Consider the following 22,433-nt stretch of genomic DNA (forward strand, 5'->3'; position numbering starts at 1 on the left):
GCCCGCGATGTTTGTCAGAACAAAATACACAGGTGGAGACAGGTGGAGACAGGTGAGGACAGGTGGAGACAGGTGGAGACAGGTGAGGACAGGTGGAGACAGGTGGAGACAGGTGAGGACAGGTGGAGACAGGTGGAGACAGGTGAGGACAGGTGGAGACAGGTGGAGACAGGTGGAGACAGGTGAGGACAGGTGGAGACAGGTGAGGACAGGCGAAGGAGAGAGGCTTGGTTCCTCCGCTGCCCGCGTCTCGCTTTGGAAACCCGACCGATGGCCGAGGTGCAACCCGCCAGAATTGATTTCAAAGGAAAATTGTATAAATTCCAATAAATCAGATGTGAGGGCGCCTGCAGCAATCGCCTGCGTGGAATGACGATGTCGTTCAGGCTGATTTACTTCTCGGTTGTTCATGAGCCTTGTAGCAATTCCAGATATTTATGGCGGGAGTCAGTAATTGAATTTAAAATCCAAATGAGCATTAAGTAAGCTATTTTGATGTGTATGTCACAGACCGGGAATTCTTTCATCGGAACAGGGTCACACATAGAATTGCAATTCACGTTATAATAATTTTTTGACATTTTTGTCTTAACAGCTATATGTAACAGAGGTACATTCATTCATTAATTAAAACTGTGGCGCTAACCCGTTATCACTTACCCAATGAACCCCTCAATAAAGAACACGACTGTAAGTAATACTGTTTTGTTTCAGAATGAATTCAGATTCATCACTGCCCTCTAGCGTGCAACCTGAGCCTGATTTGCAATGAATGGCCTTGCACTTAGCGCTCGTGCGACCTGAGGTGTGCGGTGGACTCGTGTGGTGGCGACTTGCGACACGAGAGAGGGGATAAAAAATGGGAAACAAAATGAATGAACTTAAACCCTCATGCAGTTACCAACCACAAGTAAAACAGCATCATACTGCTACTATCAGCACCGGTAAATGTTATAGTAATATTACTACTATCAATAATAATAATAATAATAATAATAATAATAATAATAATAATAATAATAATAATAATAATAATGTCATGCACGGACGAATCTGCTCTCGAGCGTGATGGCCGCTGATATTCTCATGTTCACGGTTCCCACCCTTCCCACCTATAGCTTGGTTCGCCAGCCAAGATTCCATGACGCGGCGCCGCGCACAGTCCAGAAGGGGAGTGCTGTTATATATATGCGACCGTGCCGCGGGAGTGCGGAGAGCGCAGGCGCCGTGCTGCGAGGTATGGTTGAAAACGAGCAGCGATGCTGCTGAAACACAGGAGCCTAGCTAAATGTGACTGATCAGATCATCAAATCTTCAACCGCGGTATCGCATCAGACGGAGGACAAAAGAGAGGGAAGCGACGAGAAGAAAACATCGGTGCATCGTATTCCTCTGGATTTTTTCTCCTCCCTGTGTCGATGAATTCATGACCTGGGTACCGACATTCTCTCGACCGATGTTTTTCTCCTTCTGATCCGCGGGGATTTATTCCATATCATTTTTTTTATTGATATATATTTTTTTAAATAAAATAAACAAAAACTAAACGGGTCATTATGCTTTTATTACCATTCCATGATAGAAGACGCTTGACTATATTTTATCCAGGGGCGTTGTGCTTGCAATCATTTCTATGGATTTTATGTACCGCGCGCGGAGAGGACCAGCCTTTCAGTGTGGAGGTAAGACGGTGCAGCGATGCTCTGATGACAACATTCTATGCAATATAAATATTTATTAAAAACAAGCTGAAGTAATAAACGTATGTGTCTGTGCGAGCTAGGAACTACTGAGGAACGTTTTCCTCCTGAGCGCGAGCAACATCCTTTTTGTCTCCAGCACCAGCCGGAATCCAAAATGACACGAAGTCGTGTCCGGTTCAGCACGGCCAGGCAAATTCCTCGATCTGGGACCATAAGAGCTGGCCACCACACTCGACCAAACAGAGGACTGTTGTCCACATTTTACCTGCGTTGCGTCCGATGAAGTATAACCCCAATCTGTCACCGTCCGGGCACCGCGCAGATATGTTCGACCCCACGGTGTGTTATGGACAGCGGGTTGAAAAGGTTAAGGATTTCGAGCGTTCAAATGTCGGGGGTCGGGTTGCAGGCTTGTCCGCTTTTGGTAAGGGTATGCGTTTCGGTCGTTTCCATTTTAATATTATTTTTTGTCGGAATTCCTTTCCCTTTCCAGTTCGGAATGACAGATTTAACTACAGTAGGCTACACTGGGCTGCGTCTGCAAATCAAGTCTGTCCAAGCTGCTAACTCTAACTAGAATTAATTTACACGATGTCAATCAATGTACGTTATAGTGCGTGAATACTTTATAAACCGTTTCTCGTGCGGCAGTTTTGCGAATGGCATTGACGACTCGGAATAGAATACACATTTCTCTGAATTGCTCGTGCATCACACGAGATCCTGTGTTCCACTAGCTTAAGCTATTTTTATGTGCATGTGAGTGCAGCTCTCTTCTTGCAAATTGAACAGAGTGCATTAGCGTTGCCCACGACGTGTAGTGCTCGTGCAGCCGGTTGAAATGATTAGCCCATTCACTACTGTCTCATGAAAACAATTTGAAGACGCACATTGCAATCAACGTAGATGCCAAAAGGCACTTTTTTGTTCAATGTAAAGCAAACTTTTATCGGTTGCCTTTATCGGTTCTAATGTTCATTATTTCTATAATATGAACCTTGTCACCCAGAAATTAATTATTTCTTAAGACTACTTGAGCAAGATCGCTGAAACCTCAGTCCCCGGCCGCCAGCTCAGCATTTCAGGTTCACAGTATTACGGAAAACGTCTTGGTCGCGTTTCCGTGTGAACGGCACCAAACGACCCATTCACAAAAGAAAACTTATGGTGAGCCCGCCGGTGTCGGTGTGGTCTATCGCGCTGAAGGTACACTGTCCAAAGCGACACGATAGCATGATTATTAATAATAATCACAGTTAAAACGACGGACTAATGTGAATTGAGAGCAGTATCTTATTACAGCTGCTAAAGACATAACCTTTCGGTTGTGCTTGACGCACTTATCTCTTGTATAATTCTAAAATTCTCATTCAGAGTTTTTTTTTGTTGTTGTTGTTGTTGTTGTTGTTGTTGTTGTTGTTGTTATAGCTATACTATGAATACCGTTGTACCGTGTACGTCCACAGCAGCGCGAGTGTTCGTGTCGGTCAGTTGACAAGATTAATGTAGCCTACTGTAGCTACTGCGTGAAAAAAAAAAAAACAATCAAAGAGAGGCCGTCAGGAGGGCTAGTCCCATCTCTCTCTGTTTTGTAGTTCACAATGGGCTCACGCCTGCAGTTGAGACAGGTCTAATGTACTGTAATGTGTGCTCTCAGGTACACACAGATGTGCTTCATGACGAGGCTGACCACAACAGTCACCAAAGAAACAAACAAACAAACAAACTGGGGGAAAATGGCAGTGACTGGAGAATTGGAAGGAGGAAATCCGGTCCTTACATCTCCCATTTTTTGAGTAATTTCAGGAAGGAAGTAAGCTGCCTGTTTACTTTTGCCGAAGAAGTCTTGAAGCCAAGGGCCAGTTGCTGTGTACAGCATTTAGGGTATTTTTCCACAGCGAGTTTGGGTGTTCAGCCCTTAATAAGCATCTGGGAGGCAGTTAACTTCAGTTACGTCCAGACTTCACTGTTGGAAGTCAGTGAAGTCTGGACTGTTTGGAACGGGCTCCTGTATTTAACATGCCAGCATTGAAAGCAAGAAAATGTAAGAGGAAGATAAAACGCCCTCTCTCGTGTAGCACGTGTGTAAATAGACATCTCTGAATCGCACTGTAGTTCGGCTATTGTAGCCAGACACTGAAATTTAGCCTGTGTTCTTGTGTCAAGAAGGTGTTGTCCTTATTTTGTGCCTGATGCTTCTTATTTGGATTTATCTCTCAAATCTGTGTCCTTTAGCATGGATGAAATGGCTGTTCTTCTTTTATTCTGTGTGTGTGTGTGTGTGTGTGTGTGTGTGTGTGTGAGAAAGAAAGGGAGTGAGTGAGAGAGAGAGAGAGAGAGAGATGCATGTTGTTTAAGCCACAGCCTTATCCAGGCTCTTGCCCTATCACAATTTTTTATTTTCGTTTTTTGGCCCAGCTGCTAAGCAACACAGACTCCACGTGCCCCGCCCCTGCCCCCCCCACCCCCACCCACCCCCCTTCCCAAAGCCCCGCCCTGCCCCATATTGTTCTGTTGCCTGTGAGACTGGCTAAGACTGCTGGCCCAGGGGATGTGTGATCTCTCTCTCGCCTGCACGCGTGGCTGAGAGACGCATCTCGCTGTGTGCCATACACGAAAACCCGTGCCGTACGCGAACCAGTGCCTCGCCGTCCTCAGCCGTGCACTAAAAGGGTCCCGACCCAGCTGAGTGGGCCGCAGGGAGAGGCTCCGCCCCCCGCGTCGTGTCCGGCGAGACGCCGTCCCGCATTCAATTCGGGAAAACTTGCCGTGCTCCCCCCCCGGCTCGACCGGGAACGTCGGGAACAGGGTGCCAGCGATGCCTGTGACGCCCGTGGGCGTGAGCTAGCGGTAAAAAAAAAAAAAGAGACATTAGACAGAATAAGACTGGCCTTTTTATCTTCTTTGATGATCCAGTATGACATGTGCATGAAACTCTGGTACTTTACAACCGGCTCTGTATGATAAACTGCGTAATAAAACCAGCTTAATTCCCCTCAGCCAGAAGACTCCTTCCCTCACACCACAAACATATGTAGAAGAGAAGAGAAAAGCAGCAGACAGAGAGATGGCGTATAAGACGGAGAGGGTAGTAGATGAGACGGAGAGAGAGAGAGAGAGAGAGAGGGAGAGAGAAAGAGAGAGAGGTGCTTTACTGAATGTGAGGGGAGGATGGCGGATGAGAGGACACGGAACCAGCTGAGACAGCAAGAGAGAGAGAACAAAGCCGAAACAGAGGAAGGAGCAGAGGGAGGGTGAGGTCAGGAGGATGGGGTGAGGGAGGGGGTGGATTTTATGAAGTTGGGGTAAGGGCGGATTTTATGAGGTAGGGGAGGATTTTCTGATGTGGGGGCAAAGTTTATGAGATGGGGGTGGAGTTTCTGATGTGCGAGTGGAGTTCATGAGATGGGGGTGGAGTTTCTGGAGTTGGGGTGGAGTTTCTGACGTGGGGCAGAGTTTATGTAGTGGGGGTGGAGTTTCTGATGTTGGGGTGGGGTTTATGAGATGGGGTGGGGTTTATGAGGTTGGGTGGAGCTTCCAGGTTGGGGGTGGGGTTTGTGGTGGGGGTTGGGTTTGTGAGGTGGGGGTGGAGTTTCAGTGACATCACAATGTTTTGCTTCACCTCCCCTTCATGGGTCTGTAATCTTCAATGACATCACAGTGCTTTTGCTTCACCTTCCCTTCATGACTCTATAATGCTTCAGTGACATCACAGTGCCTTTGCCTCATTCCTAAGCTTTTTCTTCATTTCTTTGGTTCTGTCTGACATCAGTAATTATCCATAATGGACAAAGGAGGCATTAACTGTTATGCCAAAAAGCTTTCTAATGTGAGAAAACTCTTGCCAAAAAAGAAAAGATTTGTATGAAAGGAAGAACAATTAGGAAAGGACAAAGGATCTAATCTTTCTTCGTTCTCTCTTTTTTTTGTCTGTGTCTGCGGTATGGGAAGGCTTTCATCAAAAATATAAACTCTGTAAGACCTGAGGCAGCAATAAACTTTCATACTATAATCCACAACCGGGACTGACTGTTGAGTGGACCACAGAAATCACTAAAAAATGTTAATGAATGGAAGTCATTTTTTCATTACCTTCTTTTAACATTTTAACATTTTAACATTTCTTCCGTTGTAATCACTGTAATTAAACTTGTGGCAGAGATGGCATGAAACGAGTTGAACTTGGTCGAATTGTTTAGAAAAGGAAAAGGAAAATCAATTTTGATGTTTTAATTGCGAGTTTTAGTTGATTAAAGCTCTTGTGCTGCACGTCCTCCCCTTTCCTGTCATCGCTGATGACAATGCCCGTGGCTCTGAAAAACAGAGGACAAGATGAAGTGGTTGAGTGGCATCGATCTATCGGCCAGCCCGTTGTTCAGTTCGTTATTAAGTCCGTCGTTTGCAGGGTTGTTATTTATTTTCAGTGACATCCGGCAGATTCTCTTGAAAGACTGGCTCGGACTTTGAGGAAGATGGAAGTTGTCTGTAGAAAGGCTGGCAAGATGCCATAGATTAACCTTGAAGTCGTAGGCATTGCCCTGTCTTCAGTGCTTGAGTTACGAGGAAGGCAAAGTTGAGAACTGCATCGAGTGCTTCGTGCACTTGTGAGTACACGCGTACGCTGTGCGTGTGCATGTGTGCGGGCACGCACCCGCATGCACAGGTGCATACGCATATGCATGTTCAAACACAAGCACACACGCATTCACAAACGTGTCTATGCGCGTACTCCTGTTAACACACACACAAGCACACCGGACAGAGAGACACATGCGCGCGCGCACACACACGGACACACATACACACATACACGGACACACATACACACACACACACACACGCACACGTATGTCTATATGAATGCGTGAACATGTATGCCCGTGTGTGTGTGCCCCGGAACATGACAGTTACTGCATCCGTCGCCTTTGATGAACTGCAGTCACGTTGCACTGTTATTTCTTTGTTTTTTTGGACAGCATCTCACCATTAATGTTTAATGGCATAATGGGTAGAGAAAGAGAGAGAGACGGGAGAGAGAGGGAAAGAGAGAGAGATGGGAGAGTGTGTGTGAGTGTGTGTGTGTGTGTGTGTGTGGGTGGGTTCAGGCTGGGACACCCCCCCCCCGCCCACCCCACCCCACCCCACCCCCCCAAAGGCTGTAGCTCCTTCTGCCAGATAATCAGACTCTTTCAGCCGTGATCCCAAACACAGGGCATGAGAGAGACGGACCAACCGGAAGCGGTGGCTGGAAAATGTTTTCCTTCCCCCTCCCCCCCTCACCCCTCCCCCCCCACCCCCCTCACCCCCAGCCCCGCAGCACTTGAGGACATTTTTAACCGGTCCAAGCTGCTGCCGTTAACTGGCTCCGGCCGCGAGGGTAACGGTAGACTTCAGCTGAACTCCGCTCGGGTTACTGCCTCCGGTCCCCCCCCCCTGCCCCCCCCCCCCCCCCCCCCCCAACCTCCGTCGGCTGCCGGTCTCCCTTTTCCGGTCTCCCTGCCCATCGCCCACCACCCCCACATCCACCGACCCGGTCCCCCCCCCCCGCCCCAGCCAGACTGAATAATTGAAAGGCAGCGCGGGCTCGGAGGATTCCCGCCGTGCGGATTCCCGTCGTGCCGTCGGCCCTGGGAACGGTTCCAGCGTTCAGGCCTGCCTGCGTCCCGTCCGACTTCCAGTAAATTAACCGGGCCGAACGATCCCGTCACCCCTCTCTGTGATCGCCGGAGCTAAACGTTTACTCCCACCAGCCGCTAAGTATACTGGCCACAGCATCCGGCTACCAGCGCTAGTGACCCTCTGAGCTAAACGTTTACTCCCACCAGCCGCTAAGTATACTGGCCACAGCATCCAGCTACCAGCACTAGTGACCCTCTGAGCTGAACGTTTACTCCCAACAGCCGCTAAGTATACTAGCCACAGCATCCAGCTACCAGCACCAGTGACCCTCTGAGCTGAACGTTTACTCCCACCAGCCGCTAAGTATACTGGCCACAGCATCCAGCTACCAGCACCAGTGACCCTCTGAGCTGAACGTTTACTCCCACCAGCCGCTAAGTATACTGGCCACAGCATCCAGCTACCAGCACCAGTGACCCTCTGAGCTGAACGTTTACTCCCACCAGCCGCTAAGTATACTGGCCACAGCATCCAGCTACCAGCGCTAGTGACCCTCTGAGCTAAACGTTTACTCCCACCAGCCGCTAAGTATACTGGCCACAGCATCCAGCTACCAGCGCTAGTGACCCTCTGAGCTGAACGTTTAGTCCCAACAGCTGCTAAGTATACTGGCCACAGCATCCAGCTACCAGCACCAGTGACCCTCTGAGCTAAACGTTTACTCCCACCAGCCGCTAAGTATACTGGCCACAGCATCCAGCTACCAGCACCAGTGACCCTCTGAGCTAAACGTTTACTCCCAACAGCCGCTAAGTATACGGGACACGGTGCTGGGACAGCCCCCCCCCTCCTACGGCACAGGGTGAGAGGAGACGCAGCTCTGGCCTGACGGAGTCGGCGGCGGCGTGGCGTTCAGCTCGTCTCCGCTCGCGCTTTTATTCCCGCCGTGGCCTGCTGGCGCGGACGCGGCGATGTTTGCGGAGGTTTACCCTCTGCCTTTTCCTCCGTTTCCTCCCTTCTTCCCCTCTCCTCCTCTCCTGGCTCTCTCTCTGTTTTTGAAAGCCCTCCCCTGGTCTGGTGAAGCCCAGCTGTCTGCTGTCGGGCTTCTGAATCTCTGATGAAAGCAGCGGCTTCGGCGGCCCAGCCGAGCCGAGCCGAGCCGAGCCGAGCCGAGCCGAGCCGAGCCGAGCCGAGCCGAGCCGAGGTGGGCAGCTAGCTGGGGACCTGCACTCTTACTTCTCCTTTCTTATTTATTCATTATTTTACCTTCAGTCAGCAGGGTCAAATACAGCAGTGCTTAGACTCCCCCCCCCCCCCCCCTCGAAATAAAAATGTAAGCGATTGCGAAGGCGCCATCAGCTCTGATCCTGTCCATGGACACCCCTCCCCCCAGTCTCCCTACTCCCCCCCCCCCCCACTGGCTCTGTTGCCATGGCAACCCAGGAATTTACGCCTGCACCCACACTCTCGATTGGCTGAGGCCCCACGGTGCGTTCGCTTGAGGTGTTTAACCGTGTGGCGAGAAGAGATTAAGAATAAATTCATTTTCCAGGGGGGGTCGGAGTTCACACAAGCGCCTGGCTAGGTGGAGATTCCCTCGTTGCCCTCTAATGGAAATCATAGTGGATGGAATCATTGTGCTAAGTGTGTGAAATGAAATTGGTTATAATGGAGCAGCAGCAGCAACAGTAGTAGCAGAAGCAGTAGCAGGAGCAGCAGCAGCAGGAGCAGCAGGAGCAGCCATAACAGGAGCAGCAGGAGCAGTTCAGCAGTAGCAGGATCAGGGAGAGGACCAGGAGCAGCAGCAGGAACAGCATGAGCAGCCATAACAGGAGCAGCAGTAGTGGTAAAAGGAGCAGCAGGTGCAGGGGCAGTAGTAGCAGGAGCAGCAGCAGAAGGACCAGCAGCAGGAGAAGGAGCAGGAGCAGCATCAGTAGCAGGAGCAGTGACCTGAGCAGTGGCATTAAGAGCAGCAGGAGCAGCAGTAGGAGCAGGCGCAGCAGGACATGGACACACTCGCCTGTCCATAACTCTAAGATGCCCCCCCTGAGGAGCTGGAGCAGCAGTCAGTAACAGAGAGCGTGATCATCCATGTTTCCTCATGCACTTTTTGTCTTTTTCTTCAAAACAAAGATCAACAGGTCAGGCAAATTTTGTGAAGCTTGCGGGTGGCAGAAGAGGGGACACACGAGAGAGGGAAAAAGATAAAACAAATAAAAGTGACAGTGTGTCACACGCCGGGGTGACACCCATGGGAGGGAGATGCGGCAGTTCCTGGAAACACCATTGGCTGCCGCATGGAGAGAGAGAGAGAGAGAAAGAGCGCACCCACACAAACACAAAATGAAATAAACAAACACCTTCACTCTTCCTCCTCACAGGTTTTAGGGGGGAAAAAATGAACTAAAACAAACTAAAATAAAAAAGACAAAAGAAAGCAAAACTGAGAGGCAACTTTTCAGGGCCCGGCTCATAGCTGGCCTGCTTTTCATCAGACCAGCCCCTCCTGCTTTTCGGCAGACCAGCCCCTCCTGCTTTTCGGCAGACCAGCCCCTCCTGCTTTTCGGCAGACCAGCCCCTCCTGCTTTTCGGCAGACCAGCCCCTCCTGCTTTTCATCAGCGGATTGCTTTCTCTGCCTTGCAGTGCTCGGACAAACGAAACAAAATTAAACGAAAATCAAAACTCTCGCTGTCTCAGTGTGAGCTCCCGGTCTCGGCACCGAACTGTGGGGAGCAGCGCACCTTTAAGCACCTGGGCTGATTTAGCTAACGCAACCCAGGTGCGTGTGCCCTCTCCACCAGCCGGCCCGGGCCGAGACCAATCCGGTCCACCGCCGGACCGAATGCCGCAGACAGAAGTAACAAAAAAAATATGTATGCCAAATACATTTCCTGTGTGGAACACGTCACGTCCTCCTTCAGTCTGCGTGCCGTTATGGTGAGGTTTCTGCTCCCAGCTCTGCCTGCCAATCAGATTGCGCTTTACTTGCCGTATCCCACGATCCCGATTTGTGTGTGTGTGTGGCGTTCGCGTTCCGGATTCCCACGGCAGCGCGTGGTCCCTGTTGCCGTTGGAAACAGAGCTTTGGGCGTGTCTCCATGGACATGCTTCCCCCTAGGTCCCCCCCCCCAGGCGAAGGCCTTGCTCGTTAATGAGGCGGTGTTCTCACGCTGCCCCCTTATGGCTAATTAAGCCCTTTTCCGCTTGTTAAGCTGTCAGGTGCTTTTTTTTTTCTTCTACATCCCCATTAACAAGGTGTACCAAGTTCATTTAAGAGGAGATTCATACAAGTTCATTGCCATCTGTATTCATCTGTATTTTTTTGGCTATGTGTGTGTCGTGTGTGTGTGTGTGTGTGTGTGCGTGTGTGTGTGTGTGTGTTTGTGTGTGTATGTATGTGTGTGTGTGAGTGTGTGTGTGTGTGTGTGTGTGTTTGTGTGTGTGTGTGTGTGCGTGTGAGTGTGTGTGTGTGTGTGTGAGTGTGTGTGAGAGTGCGTGTGTGTGTATGTGTGTGTGTGTGAGTGTGTGTGTGCGTGCGTGTGTATGTGTGCGTGCGTGTGTGTGTGTGTTTGTGTGCGTGTGTGTGTGTGTATGTGTGTGTGTGTGTGTGAGTGCGTGTGTGTGTGTGTGTGTGCGTGTGTGTGTGTGTATGTGTGTGTGTGTGCGTGCGTGTGTGTGTGTGTGTGTGTGTGTGCGTGTGTGTGTGTGTATGTGTGTGTGTGTGCGTGCGTGCGTGCGTGTGTGTGTGAGTGCGTGTGTGTGTGTGTGTGTGTGTGTGTGAGTGCGTGTGTGTGTGTGTGTGTGTGAGTGCTCTCTCATGCATCCTGATTCTCTAAAGGGAGTGAAATTGCAGGCTCACCTCCAGGTCTGTAATGGCTGCTCTGAGGTGGAGTATCTGTGCACAGGAGTGATCTATGGCAGAGAGATAAATCCTGAGAGCTGACAGAGGCACTGTACTGCTGCATCCACCAGCCCCCACCCCCCGTCAAACCCCCACCCCCCCCTCCCGAGCCACCCCCAGACACCCGGCCGGCTGTAAGGTCATGTGCTCGTCTGTTCTAGAACTTCCCTTGGGAGTCCCCCCCCCACCCCACACGATCAATAAATCTGCTCCCCTCCACTGACAGCTGTGGGCTGCACTGCCGGCTCTGAGCCTTTGAGCTCCTGCTTTCCGGAGTCTCTGGGCTGTGGGAGGCGAGCGTGGCCGACACACCTTCCCCGCCTCTTAAAACGAGTCGTCGTGCTCATGCTAGGAGCGTTCTCTGCTTTCATTTCTGTTTTTTTGAAAGGGGGGTGGGGGTGGGGGTGGGGGTGGGGTGGGTGATCAAACTCAAGTCAACAAAGTCCGAAAGTCTTTTATAAGCACGTACAGTTGCAGGAGCAGCAGGAGCATGAGTGTAGTTCTGGGTGGAGCCTGTTCTTAATTTTGCATTACGGGGTGTGGTCTAATAGTGTTCATTACTGCCCACATGCTGTATATTCACTGCTGTGCATATATACTAGCAATACATTTGCGATTCATTTCCCAGGTGAATTTTTGTGTTTGTGTTTGTGTGTAGAGTCTCCTTTCTGATCTTGGAGAGCGGTCGGGCTCTAGAATTCTGTTCCACTGTGGATGTAATGTTCTAGGTAGAACTGCTTTATTAGAGATCACATTTGCCCTTTCAAACCTCTCATTACCGAGCTTAATCGGATGCTGTTAGCGTGGCGTGGGCGTTAGCGCTATGTCTTCCAGTGTATTTTCTTTTCTTTTCTCTCTTTGAACTTCAGGGAATTATTTATTAAATAGTTTTTTTCCAATTAAGCGCCGTTATTTTGTGGTATTGCCGGGTGTCGAGCAGTAAGTGTTGGAGTGTTTGGACCTGGGCCTGGCTCTTGGCTGAATCAAGGACCTGTCACCAGACCAGGGGTCTGAAAGCTGTAGCATTTTATCCTTTTAGACACCAGGAAACGTCATTGCAGGTTGCAGGGAACGATTTTAAAAGAGGCAATTACTTTCTCCTTTATTCAGAGAGAAATTGCTTACTGCGTGATTGTGAGTTTCGATTTGAAACGCGTTTCGCTGAAAGCAATCTGGGATTTGCAGAAGTGCTTTTTCCAGGTACTGAAAGAGTTGAGGTATTTTGGAGATGTGTTTGACCTCAGGTTTGCAACACACAGGGTTTATGGGCTCTGCCACTCCCTAGAAACCCTTCGCCTCTCCTCACTCCTGGGGTATATGCAAAAAAAGAGGTGATATGGAGGGGGGGTGGGGGGGAGCAAATGAGAAAGGTAATGAGAGAGGGAAAGGGAGAGACACTGAGATAGAGAGACAAAGAGAGAGAGAGATGATATCACTATGGATGCCTTGCATGCTTCCCTGACCTACAGGAAGGTTTCACTTGACCACAAACCCAGATATCCATCAGAGGAATATACAATAACCTCCTACCACAAGAAATATACCATTCTCTTACTTACAGCCCTGAGGAAAGCAGTGAACCTATTGCCCAGTAGCCACAGACCAAAGCTTCATTGTAAATTCACAGCCCCGGAACTACAGACCAAAGCTGCATGGTAAACCCACAACCCTGTAACTACAGACCAAGGCTACATGGTAAACTCACTGCAATATGGATACAGACATGACACATACCTCACAAACAGGGATGCACAGTCAAGACCTCGGACTGTAGAAAGACAGCAGAACCCCTGTGTGACAGCGATCATGCAGGACAGAATCCCCACTGGCACTGAAAACCTTTGCATGGCACCATAGTTTCATTACAGCCTTAGAAACTTTGAAAGCTCAAAAATCAAATAGCCAAAAACAAAAAAAATAACTAATAAATAAATAAATAGAAGGTCTGCGCGTAATGGTTCCTAGCAGGGGAAAACAAAAAAGAAAGCCTTTGAAATCATTTTTAAATGTTTTCTCTTTTATTTATGAGCACATTGCATGGCAGTAGAAGAGTACATGTAGAAACAACAAGCACTACACCAAGATAAAGTATTTTGTTGTTGGAAATTACATTTCGAGGTACATCCTGTGGTGCTGCTGCTCCACCCTGGACGGAAAAACCCACACCCCAACCCCCTGCAATACCCCCCCCCCCCTTCCCCCTCGCACCAAGTGTCATTTGCATGGCAGACAGCACTGCACAACACTGTGGGTCGGTAAGTGCTGTTTCAGGGGAATGGGGGTTGAGTGAGATCGGGTCCAGTACGGAGGCCTGGATCACTTCCTGTGTGTCATGTGACTTCAGTGGTCTGCATGATCTGAAGTGTTGCTGGTGGTGGCCGAGCGAGAGAAGTATGATGATGATGATGATGATGATGATGACGATATAGATTATGGTGATGGTGGTGATGATAATGATATTGAAGACGGTAATGACGATGAAGGTGATGATGACGATATAGATTATGGTGATGATGATGATGGTTATGATTATGATAATAGCACTGATGTTGATGATTACAGTCGTAGTCATGATGATGATGATGGTGATGGTGAAGATCATGAACATAACTATGAGTGGAGACAGCTCTGGAAGGAGAGGTTGAGCTGACAGACAGACGGACGCAGACAGAATCAGGAAGTCTGGTCTGTTCATAGACGGAAGCCCATTGTAATTTCTGCTTTGTCATTGATGGAAGTATTCAGTTCTAACCCCCTGCCCCCCCCCCCTCCCCCCCACAGGCCTGGCTCCAGAGGTACGGGTACCTGCCCCCCACTGACCCCCGAATGTCAGTCCTGCGCTCCACACAGACCATGCAGTCTGCTATCGCTGCTATGCAGCGTCTGTATGGCCTGAATATCACAGGGTCGCTGGACACCATCACCATCGAGTGAGTCTCTCAGCATCACGCCTACTCACACCCATTCAAACCCACTCACGCCCTATTCACATACCACTCAAACCCACTCACACTCACTCACCCGTTAACACACACTCACTCCCACTCACAACCACTCACACCCCACTCACACCCACCCAAAACCACTCAAACCCACTCACAACCTATTCGCACACCACTCAAACCCACTCACACTCACACACCCGTTAACACACACTCACTCCCACTCACAACCACTCACATCCACCCAAATCCACTCTCACCCACCCACAACCACTCAAACCCACTCACAACCTACTCGCACCCTCTCACACCCGTTAACACTCTATTACAATGGTGCACTGCATCAAATGTGCCTTCTCATGTTACACCCACCCTCACTGTGTTGCTGTGGTGGACTGCAATGCTCAGCTGCAATTAACCGTCCATAATTAAGGCCTGGATTTAATGGACCTTAACTTTGGCTCACAGTGAAGTGCAGCTGTGCATTTTCAGTTTCTTTTTTTTTCTCCCCCGTTTAAAAAATCAAGAGATCCCCAGTGTTTGGCCAGAATGAAACTGACACTTGTGTTTAGGCAAAAGATGAGTGCTGATCTTTTCCGAACCTTGCAAAACCCAGCTCATTATGCATGCAGGACTGGTCCTATGTTAGGGCCAGTCAGTATTCATAAAGCATCTGAGTAGGAGCACTGATCCAGGATCCGGGTCCCGGGTCTTATGATTTATGAATACTGGGCCCAACGTAAGATCAGTTTAATCTTTTAACTGGTAATGGAAAAGGTGAGGATATGGATGTGTGATCCTACTCTGAGATGCTTTATGGATACAGACTGCATGTATTCAGCTGTGAGGGCCTGCGGCCTTGTCCAAGCTAGACGGGCTAGCAGACCGCATGTCTGAGAACTCAGCCCCACACTCTGAGTCACAGTCAGAATGAAAGAACTCAGCCACACACTCTGAATCACAGTCAGAATTAAAGAACTCAGCCACACACTCTGAGTCACAGTCAGAATTAAAGAACTCAGCCACACACTCTGAGTCACAGTCAGAATTAAAGAACTCAGCCACACACTCTGAGTCACAGTCAGAATGAGAGAACTCAGCCATACACTCTGAGTCACAGTCAGAATTAAAGAACTCAGCCACACACTCTGAGTCACAGTCAGAATTAAAGAACTCAGCCACACACTCTGAGTCACAGTCAGAATTAAAGAACTCAGCCACACACTCTGAGTCACAGTCAGAATGAGAGAACCCAATCAGGCACTTTGGGTTACCGTCAGAATGAAAGAACTCAGTCAGGTTTCTGCACTATGATCCAGCCATTTACATGGTAAACACAGAGGGATTAGACTGCTCTTCAGCTCCTGTCACTCAGCATGAGGCCCCGCCCCCCTTGCCCCATCCCTCTGCTCCGCCCACTCCCCCCAACCTCATCCAGCCAATGTCTTAACTGCTGTTTGTTTCTCCCTTTGCTTTCTGTACGGTGGTGTAGCGAAAACACGTTAAGGTGAGGACCCTTTTCTAAATTTACCGTGTCTTTTTTTTTTTTTTTTTGAAAATTATGCATTCATTTATTTTATGTTTGCTGTAAAAAAAAAAAAAGTAAAATAAAATGAAAAAATGATATGTTTTTGTGTGCAGTGCGGCGGGGGTAATGAGCCCGTGCGAGGGGTGCGAGGGTTGATTATGTGGATGCTGGTGACTCGGTTGCGTTAAGTGTGACAGACATTAGTCTCTGGCTGAGCAGGCCTCCTTTCCGAACTCTCATTAGAGCGCCCTATCCAGGGCTAGCGCCCGCCGCAGAGGCGCACGGGGAGGCGGGAGTGCGATCGTCACGCCTTCCTCTCAGCCCCTGAGTGACGTCTGTAGCGTCGGTTCAGCAGTTTGTCTGAGTCCGGTCCGGTTCAGAAGGCAGCAGTGCTAGCACTCCGCTATTATGCTTTCAAGTGATGCATTCTGCTAAATTTGAGGGCGGCGACATTTCGACAGGATCCTCAAAATGGACTCTTATCAAAGTTGATTTTTTGCACCGAACCTCTAACTCATTTCTGATTTTTTTTTTTTTTTGATCATCGATGGTTCCGAGATGCCGATCTCCACGTCAGCGCCCCTCGGAGCTGAGCCTGGGGAGGTGCAGAGTCCGCTGGCTTTTGTTGTCACCTGAAAAATAAGAACGTAGTTTAAACCCATTAACGTGTAATGAACTGCTTTAATCGGTCTGAGTGACTGCTACTTTCAGGGTCTGATAACAATGAAAACCAGGAGACCCTGTACCTGCCCATGGGCCTTGGATAGGAGCAGGCACTCCTCAGTTGAACCAGGAAGTGACACAGAATGCGTAATCCTCCTGGTGACTCGATATCAGCCGCTCTGTGTTGGAACTTGAACTTGAAACGTCGACTGAGGGATCATTGTATTTTCTCCCGAAAGGTGAGAGACAGAACAAAATAAAAAAAAACCTGTGAGACGCCAACACGAATCGCCTCCGGGTCACCTTAGGATCCCTGTAGAGTTCAGGCTTCGCAGAACTCCGGAGATGTTCATTCGCCCCCGTCATGCCACCCTCGCCGTTTCTGAGACAGTAAATAACCCTCAAGGCTAAAACATCAGCCGAGGCTTCATGAATCTTGTAGCGGATGTTCGCCACATCTGTTATCAATCTCTTGACTCGTATGAAGCGATGAAGAGAACTCTGGTTCAAATCTGCGCGTGATTGACAGCTTGGCATGGCTCCATCCAGCCCTGGGTACAGGACACCCCACTGTGACGTCACAGGTTTTTGCTGTTACTGAAACCGGCCTGTTCATCGGTGGATACATAATGAAAAACACGTGAGATGGAAGGGAGCGATGAGTGATTTATTCGATTTGATTTTTATTTTACTTTTATTTAACCAGGAAAGTCCCTCGAGATTAATAACCCCTTTTTTGAGGAGGCCTGGCCAAGACAGCACACCATTGCAAACCTTCAAAAGTAAAAAAATCTTTTATTAAATATAGCGAATACGCAGAACAGACATTCAATATTAGATCCAGCTTCGGAAAAGTACCTTCTTCAGTTACACAACCATTGATCATGGCTTTGAACTAGTCTGAAGAGACAAGATTATTAAAATGGAGAGTCTTCTGAAGTTTACTCCATGACCAGGGCACTAAATAAGAGAAGGCTGTTTTACCCAACCCTAAGTAGCCCCTGGGTACAATTTACAGTGTACAGTGCTGTGTACGTGATCAGGAATTGGTTTCAAAACGCAAAGCATTGTGATGCAGAGTGATGTCGTCCTGATTCCAGAACCCCAGCGGGTGATGTGTTGTCATGTCATCAGCATGCACCACTAATAGGCCCCAGGGAATGATGTATTGTGATGTCATCAGGGCGCGCCTCTGTGTTCCCCAGGGAGTGACACACTGTATTGTGATATCATCAAGCAGCGCGGCTGGGGGACCCAGCTCTGATACCTCTGTCTTGTGCCGTGCAGTTGGATGAAAAAGCCTCGATGTGGGGTTCCAGACCAGCTAGGGGGGGCCTCTAAATTCAACGTGCGGAGACGGCGGTACGCCCTCACGGGACAGAGGTGGCAGCACAGGCACATCACGTACAGGTGAGTTGTCGTCATGACTACATGTCTGATATGAAAGCATTCCAGCTGCAAGCTTAGTGCCTGAAGCCCTGCTGTAAATGAACACAGGCACTGGAAAGCGTGATGTAATGCTGTGCTTGTGTCTAACAGCACTGGGCTTGTGTCTGTAACAGCACTGTGCTTGTGTCTGTAACAGCACTGTGCTTGTGTCTGTAACACCACTGTGCTTGTGTCTGTAACAGCACTGTGCTTGTGTCTGTAACACCACTGTGCTTGTGTCTGTAACAGCGCTGTGCTTGTGTCTGTAACAGCACTGTGCTTGTGTCTGTAACACCGCTGTTACCCATCAAATTCCTCTGTGTCCGCCTGCTCGCCCTATACCCACAAACAAACAGCCAGGCTGTGTCTCTCTGTAAACAATATCCATACAGAACTGCCCTCTCTCTCTCAACTTTCACACAGTCATTCTCTTCCCCTCTCTCTCTCTCAGCTTTCACACAGTCACTCTCTCTCTTCCCCCCCCCCCCTCTCTCTCTCTCTCTCTCTCTCATACTCATTCTCTCTTTCTCCCCTCACGCTCTCTCTCTCTTCCACTCTCCCTCCCACTCCTCTCTCACACACTCACACCCCACCTCTCTTCCACCTGCCTGTCCTTCTCTCTTCCTCCATCTCTCCCTCCCTCCCTCTCCTTGGATATATTTAGTTGCTTGTGTTTTTAGTGTTTTTTTTCTCGGCCACGCGTGGCTCTTTAGCAGTAATGTAGGTTAAATGAAACTGTGCAGCCTACATAAGCCAGGATTACTTTGTTTTCGGGGTCAAAGGTCGGCTCTGTGTGATCTTCCATTGGCCCCGGTGTACCGGACAGCCGCAGCGACTGAGGGCACCGCTATGGGAATTCCGCATGAATAAAAGGCGATGCATGGCAGAGGAAGGGCCAGAGGGCGGCTGCTCCTGCCCCACGTCCCCTTCGAGGTCGTGCCCTAAATCCTCACGTCGTTATGACGACTTCATCGTCACATGACTCTCGTGAATACGACTCGTGTGCGCGCGTGTCATTGACGCTACGCCAAAACAATTGACAGTATGGTGCCTTTATCACATTGGCCACCGAGTTCGTTACCCCAGGGTCAAGCAAAGGGTCTGCACAGGAAGAGAGGGCTGAAAAATGGAGAGGGAGAGTGAAGGAGAAATGGAGAAATGGAGGGGGGGGGGGCAAGGAGGAGGAATGGAAGTGTTAATAGAGCAAAACAGATGGGAGGAGAGATGGCCAGGGAGAACAGACAAGGGGTGAGAGGTATCTGGCGTATCAGCTGGTTTCCTCTGTGTTTCAGCTCCTAAGAGGTCTGTTTAATTCATCGATTTGCTAAAGCATCCCGCAAGTTCTAAGCAGGTTGCTGATTGATAGGAAAACAGACAAATGCTGCAGATACTGCGGCCCTCCAGGACGGGAGTTAAACCTGCAGACGTAGCGCCCCCTCCAGGACTGGAGTTAAACCTGCAGATGCTGTGACCCTCCAGGACTGGAGTTTAATCTGCAGACGCTGCAACCCTCCAGGACTGGAGTTAAACCTGCAGACACTGCAGCCCTCCAGGACTGGAGTTAAACCTGCAGACACAGCGCCCCCTCCAGGACTGGAGTTAAACCCGCAGACACTGCGGCCCTCCAGGACTGGAGTTAAACCTGCAGACACTGCGGCCCTCCAGGACGGGAGTTAAACCTGCAGACGCTGCAACCCTCCAGGACTGGAGTTAAACCTGCAGACGCTGTGGCCCTCCAGGACTGGAGTTAAACCTGCAGGCTCTGCGGCCCTCCAGGACTGGAGTTAAACCTGCAGACACTGCCGCTCTCCAGGACTGGAGTTAAACCTGCAGGCACTGTGGCCCTCCAGGACTGGAGTTAAACCTGCAGGCTCTGCGGCCCTCCAGGACTGGAGTTTAACCTGCAGACACTGTGGTCCTCCAGGACTGGAGTTAAACCTGCAGGCACTGTTTCCCTCCAGGACTGGAGTTATACCTGCAGACACTGTGGTCCTCCAGGACTGGAGTTAAACCTGCAGGCACTGCTTCCCTCCAGGACTGGAGTTAAAACTGCTGATACTACTGTAAGGGGACAGAGCTCAGTTTTGAGGGGCGTGGAATGTGCATGCACATGTGTCTGCGTGCCTCGCTCTCCCACAGCTGGGGCGAGCAGATGGGACGGGCGCAGATGTTCCCTGTCGAAATTCCCGCTCCCCCGACCCACACCTCAGCCCTTCCTCCTCTCACCAAGAACTGAGGTGGTACCCCTCTCCTCCCTCTCCCTGTCCCCACGGATTCACCCAGCTTCTGCCGCACCACACATACTGTGTGTTTAAATTAACCCACTGAAGAATAGGTTTCTTTTTGGAATGTTTTTTTAAATTTTTTTAATTCTAAATCAGTGTTCTAGAACTCCATCTGCTTTCAGTCACCAGCAGTGATTGTGACATCAGCATTAGAATGTTCAGTCAGGAACATTATTTGCGATACTACTTACACCATAAAGGGTTAAGGAAACAGAAAAAAAGGGATATTCTCAGTACTAAACACTCCCAAACGGAAAACTCCTCGTTGGGCACTAAACAGGGCTGTGTACAGTGTGAGAAGAGAAACCAGTCCTCAGCTACACTGTAGTTGGGAACAGAAGGTGGATTGCACAGGGAGGTGAGGGTGTAAAAAATGTATTTACAGTTACGTAGTTACTGTCATTCTGGCATTATAAAAATGTGCCATCCATGTCCAGTTAGATTTGCAGAGTAAAAATGGAATTGCTTTTGTCGTAAATATGGAGATGCTTGTGGGCTTTTTCTTTTTTTTGTTTTTTTTTTACTGTACTGCTATTCTGCACTTCCTGACTGACAACGTCCCTGACTGCATTGGTTTACCTGCATAAATGAGAACCACAGTAGATGCTGAAGTCAAGGCATGTCAGGCTCAAACTCCCTCATTAAAAATGAATCAGCACTCTCTCCTGACCTGTAGTTAAAAATGGTGGGTCGGTGCTTATGCCCAATTCTCAAACCTCAATAGCAAATCACAGATGTGGTTCACCCTTCAAAAATCTTCAAAATGTTACAACAGGGGAGAAAACACAATACACAGACTCACCCTCCCTGTCTGTGGCTCTGGAGAGATTATATATTGTTCTCTGCAGAGGAATGGACAAATGCCATAGACATTCTATCGTAACCAGATTGTCAGGTGCTGCATTCTTCCTATCCTCTTTGAGACACAAGGACACACTGGTTTTATACAGCAGCTCAGAGTGCAGTATTTCTGCTCATAGATGTTCATGAAGAGGTACATCCATCGACTTTGCTATGGTAACTGGCCCCTCCCCCCTCGTGAAAAGTAATAAGTTGCGACAGTTACTGGAAAGATATAAATAACTTTCAGCGTTAAGGATATTGAGTTGTCCATCTGGGTGGTCTAAAGTATTTATAGAAACAGCTGGCATCAGTTAACATCTTTCTTTTTTTGTTTCCTTCCTCTATCTGTGCACGTGATAAAAGCATCTCTCTCTTTCTGATATGATATTCCCTCATTAAAGAAGGCATCCTTTACTTCATCTAATCACCAGACCATGAGACAATTATTTTCTCGGTTAATTGCTATGAGTTTTTTTTTTTTTTTTTAACATTAAAATCATGTCATGCCATGTTAACAAGGTGAAGGCTATTTTTGCTCTGGTCCATGTTGATTCACGGTTAGCCAATCAGATGAACTGCCTGTGAATCATCTGAGATGGATCTGACTAGATAACATGATAACTGAAAGCAAGGGAAAATCACGCCTCGCATTTCATTCAGTGAAAATAATATCCTACGGATATGCCTTATCCGTAAAGGATGTCACATTGCACATCCACCTCAGATGACATTTCATCCACCTCAAATGACATCGCGTCTACCACAAATCCACCTCAGATGACACTGCATTCAGGTCCGATGACATCACATCCGCCTGAAATGACATGACATGACAACCTACTCAGATGACATCACATCCACCTCAAATGACATTGCATTCAGGTCCGATGACATCACACCCACCTCAGATGACATCGCATCCACGAGACAGCGTAAAAAGTGTCTGTGTTGTGCGTCTGCACCCACTTAAAACTTTGTTTTTACATCTGCGGGTAAACGTGAAATAAAACCGTATCTTAAGAACAAAGGAGGATGAAAATATGTATCTGAATATGGAATTACAGCAGAGTGTTTGATAGTGAAGATGAAATGACTGATGATTAACATTAATTAATGATGACAGTTACAGTTTATAATGAATATCTGCACATCCGTGACTTTAGAAGGTATTTAGCAAGAAAGAAATCAGCACAGATTTGTGCTCCAAGATTCCCTCTGCCAAGATTCAAGACTCATCCTCTCCGACAGAATACCGAACTGTAAATTTGATCGGTGGCTCGTGACTTCCTCAGGAAAAATGTGATATTAAGTGGCGAAAAACAATCTATTTCCTCCCCTCCCCCTCACCTCATACCATAACCATGCGGGTGTGTGTGTGTGTGTGTGTGCGTGCTTGCGTGCGTGTGTATGTGTGTGTGTGTGTGGTGCAGGGTGGTGTGGGTGTTAACCTGGGATCGATAACTGTGTTTTTTCCAGTTTTTACATTCAGAATAAATTATTTTCACGGTTGATTTTATCTG

The 22,433-nt window shown here is 48.7% G+C and overlaps 1 protein-coding gene across 2 annotated transcripts in view; it reads left to right on the top strand.

Moving 5' to 3' along the window:
• The first annotated feature begins 1,171 nt into the window (after positions 1-1,171).
• LOC118225469 (matrix metalloproteinase-16-like) overlaps positions 1,172-22,433 on the top strand; it is a 52,467-nt gene continuing 31,205 nt past the window's right edge. Inside the window, exons 1-4 of one of the 2 annotated variants that reach the window (XM_035413922.1) lie at positions 1,172-1,682; positions 14,006-14,154; positions 15,659-15,673; positions 17,645-17,767. In XM_035413922.1, the coding sequence (XP_035269813.1) occupies positions 1,557-1,682; positions 14,006-14,154; positions 15,659-15,673; positions 17,645-17,767 (413 nt within the window). In that variant the 5' untranslated portion in view covers positions 1,172-1,556. The remainder of the gene's footprint in view (positions 1,683-14,005; positions 14,155-15,658; positions 15,674-17,644; positions 17,768-22,433) is intronic. The other variant, XM_035413923.1, reaches the window with a different exon arrangement.

The sequence above is a fragment of the Anguilla anguilla genome, chromosome 4 (genome assembly GCF_013347855.1).
Source record: "Anguilla anguilla isolate fAngAng1 chromosome 4, fAngAng1.pri, whole genome shotgun sequence".
In the NCBI taxonomy this organism is placed as follows: Eukaryota; Metazoa; Chordata; class Actinopteri; order Anguilliformes; family Anguillidae; genus Anguilla; species Anguilla anguilla.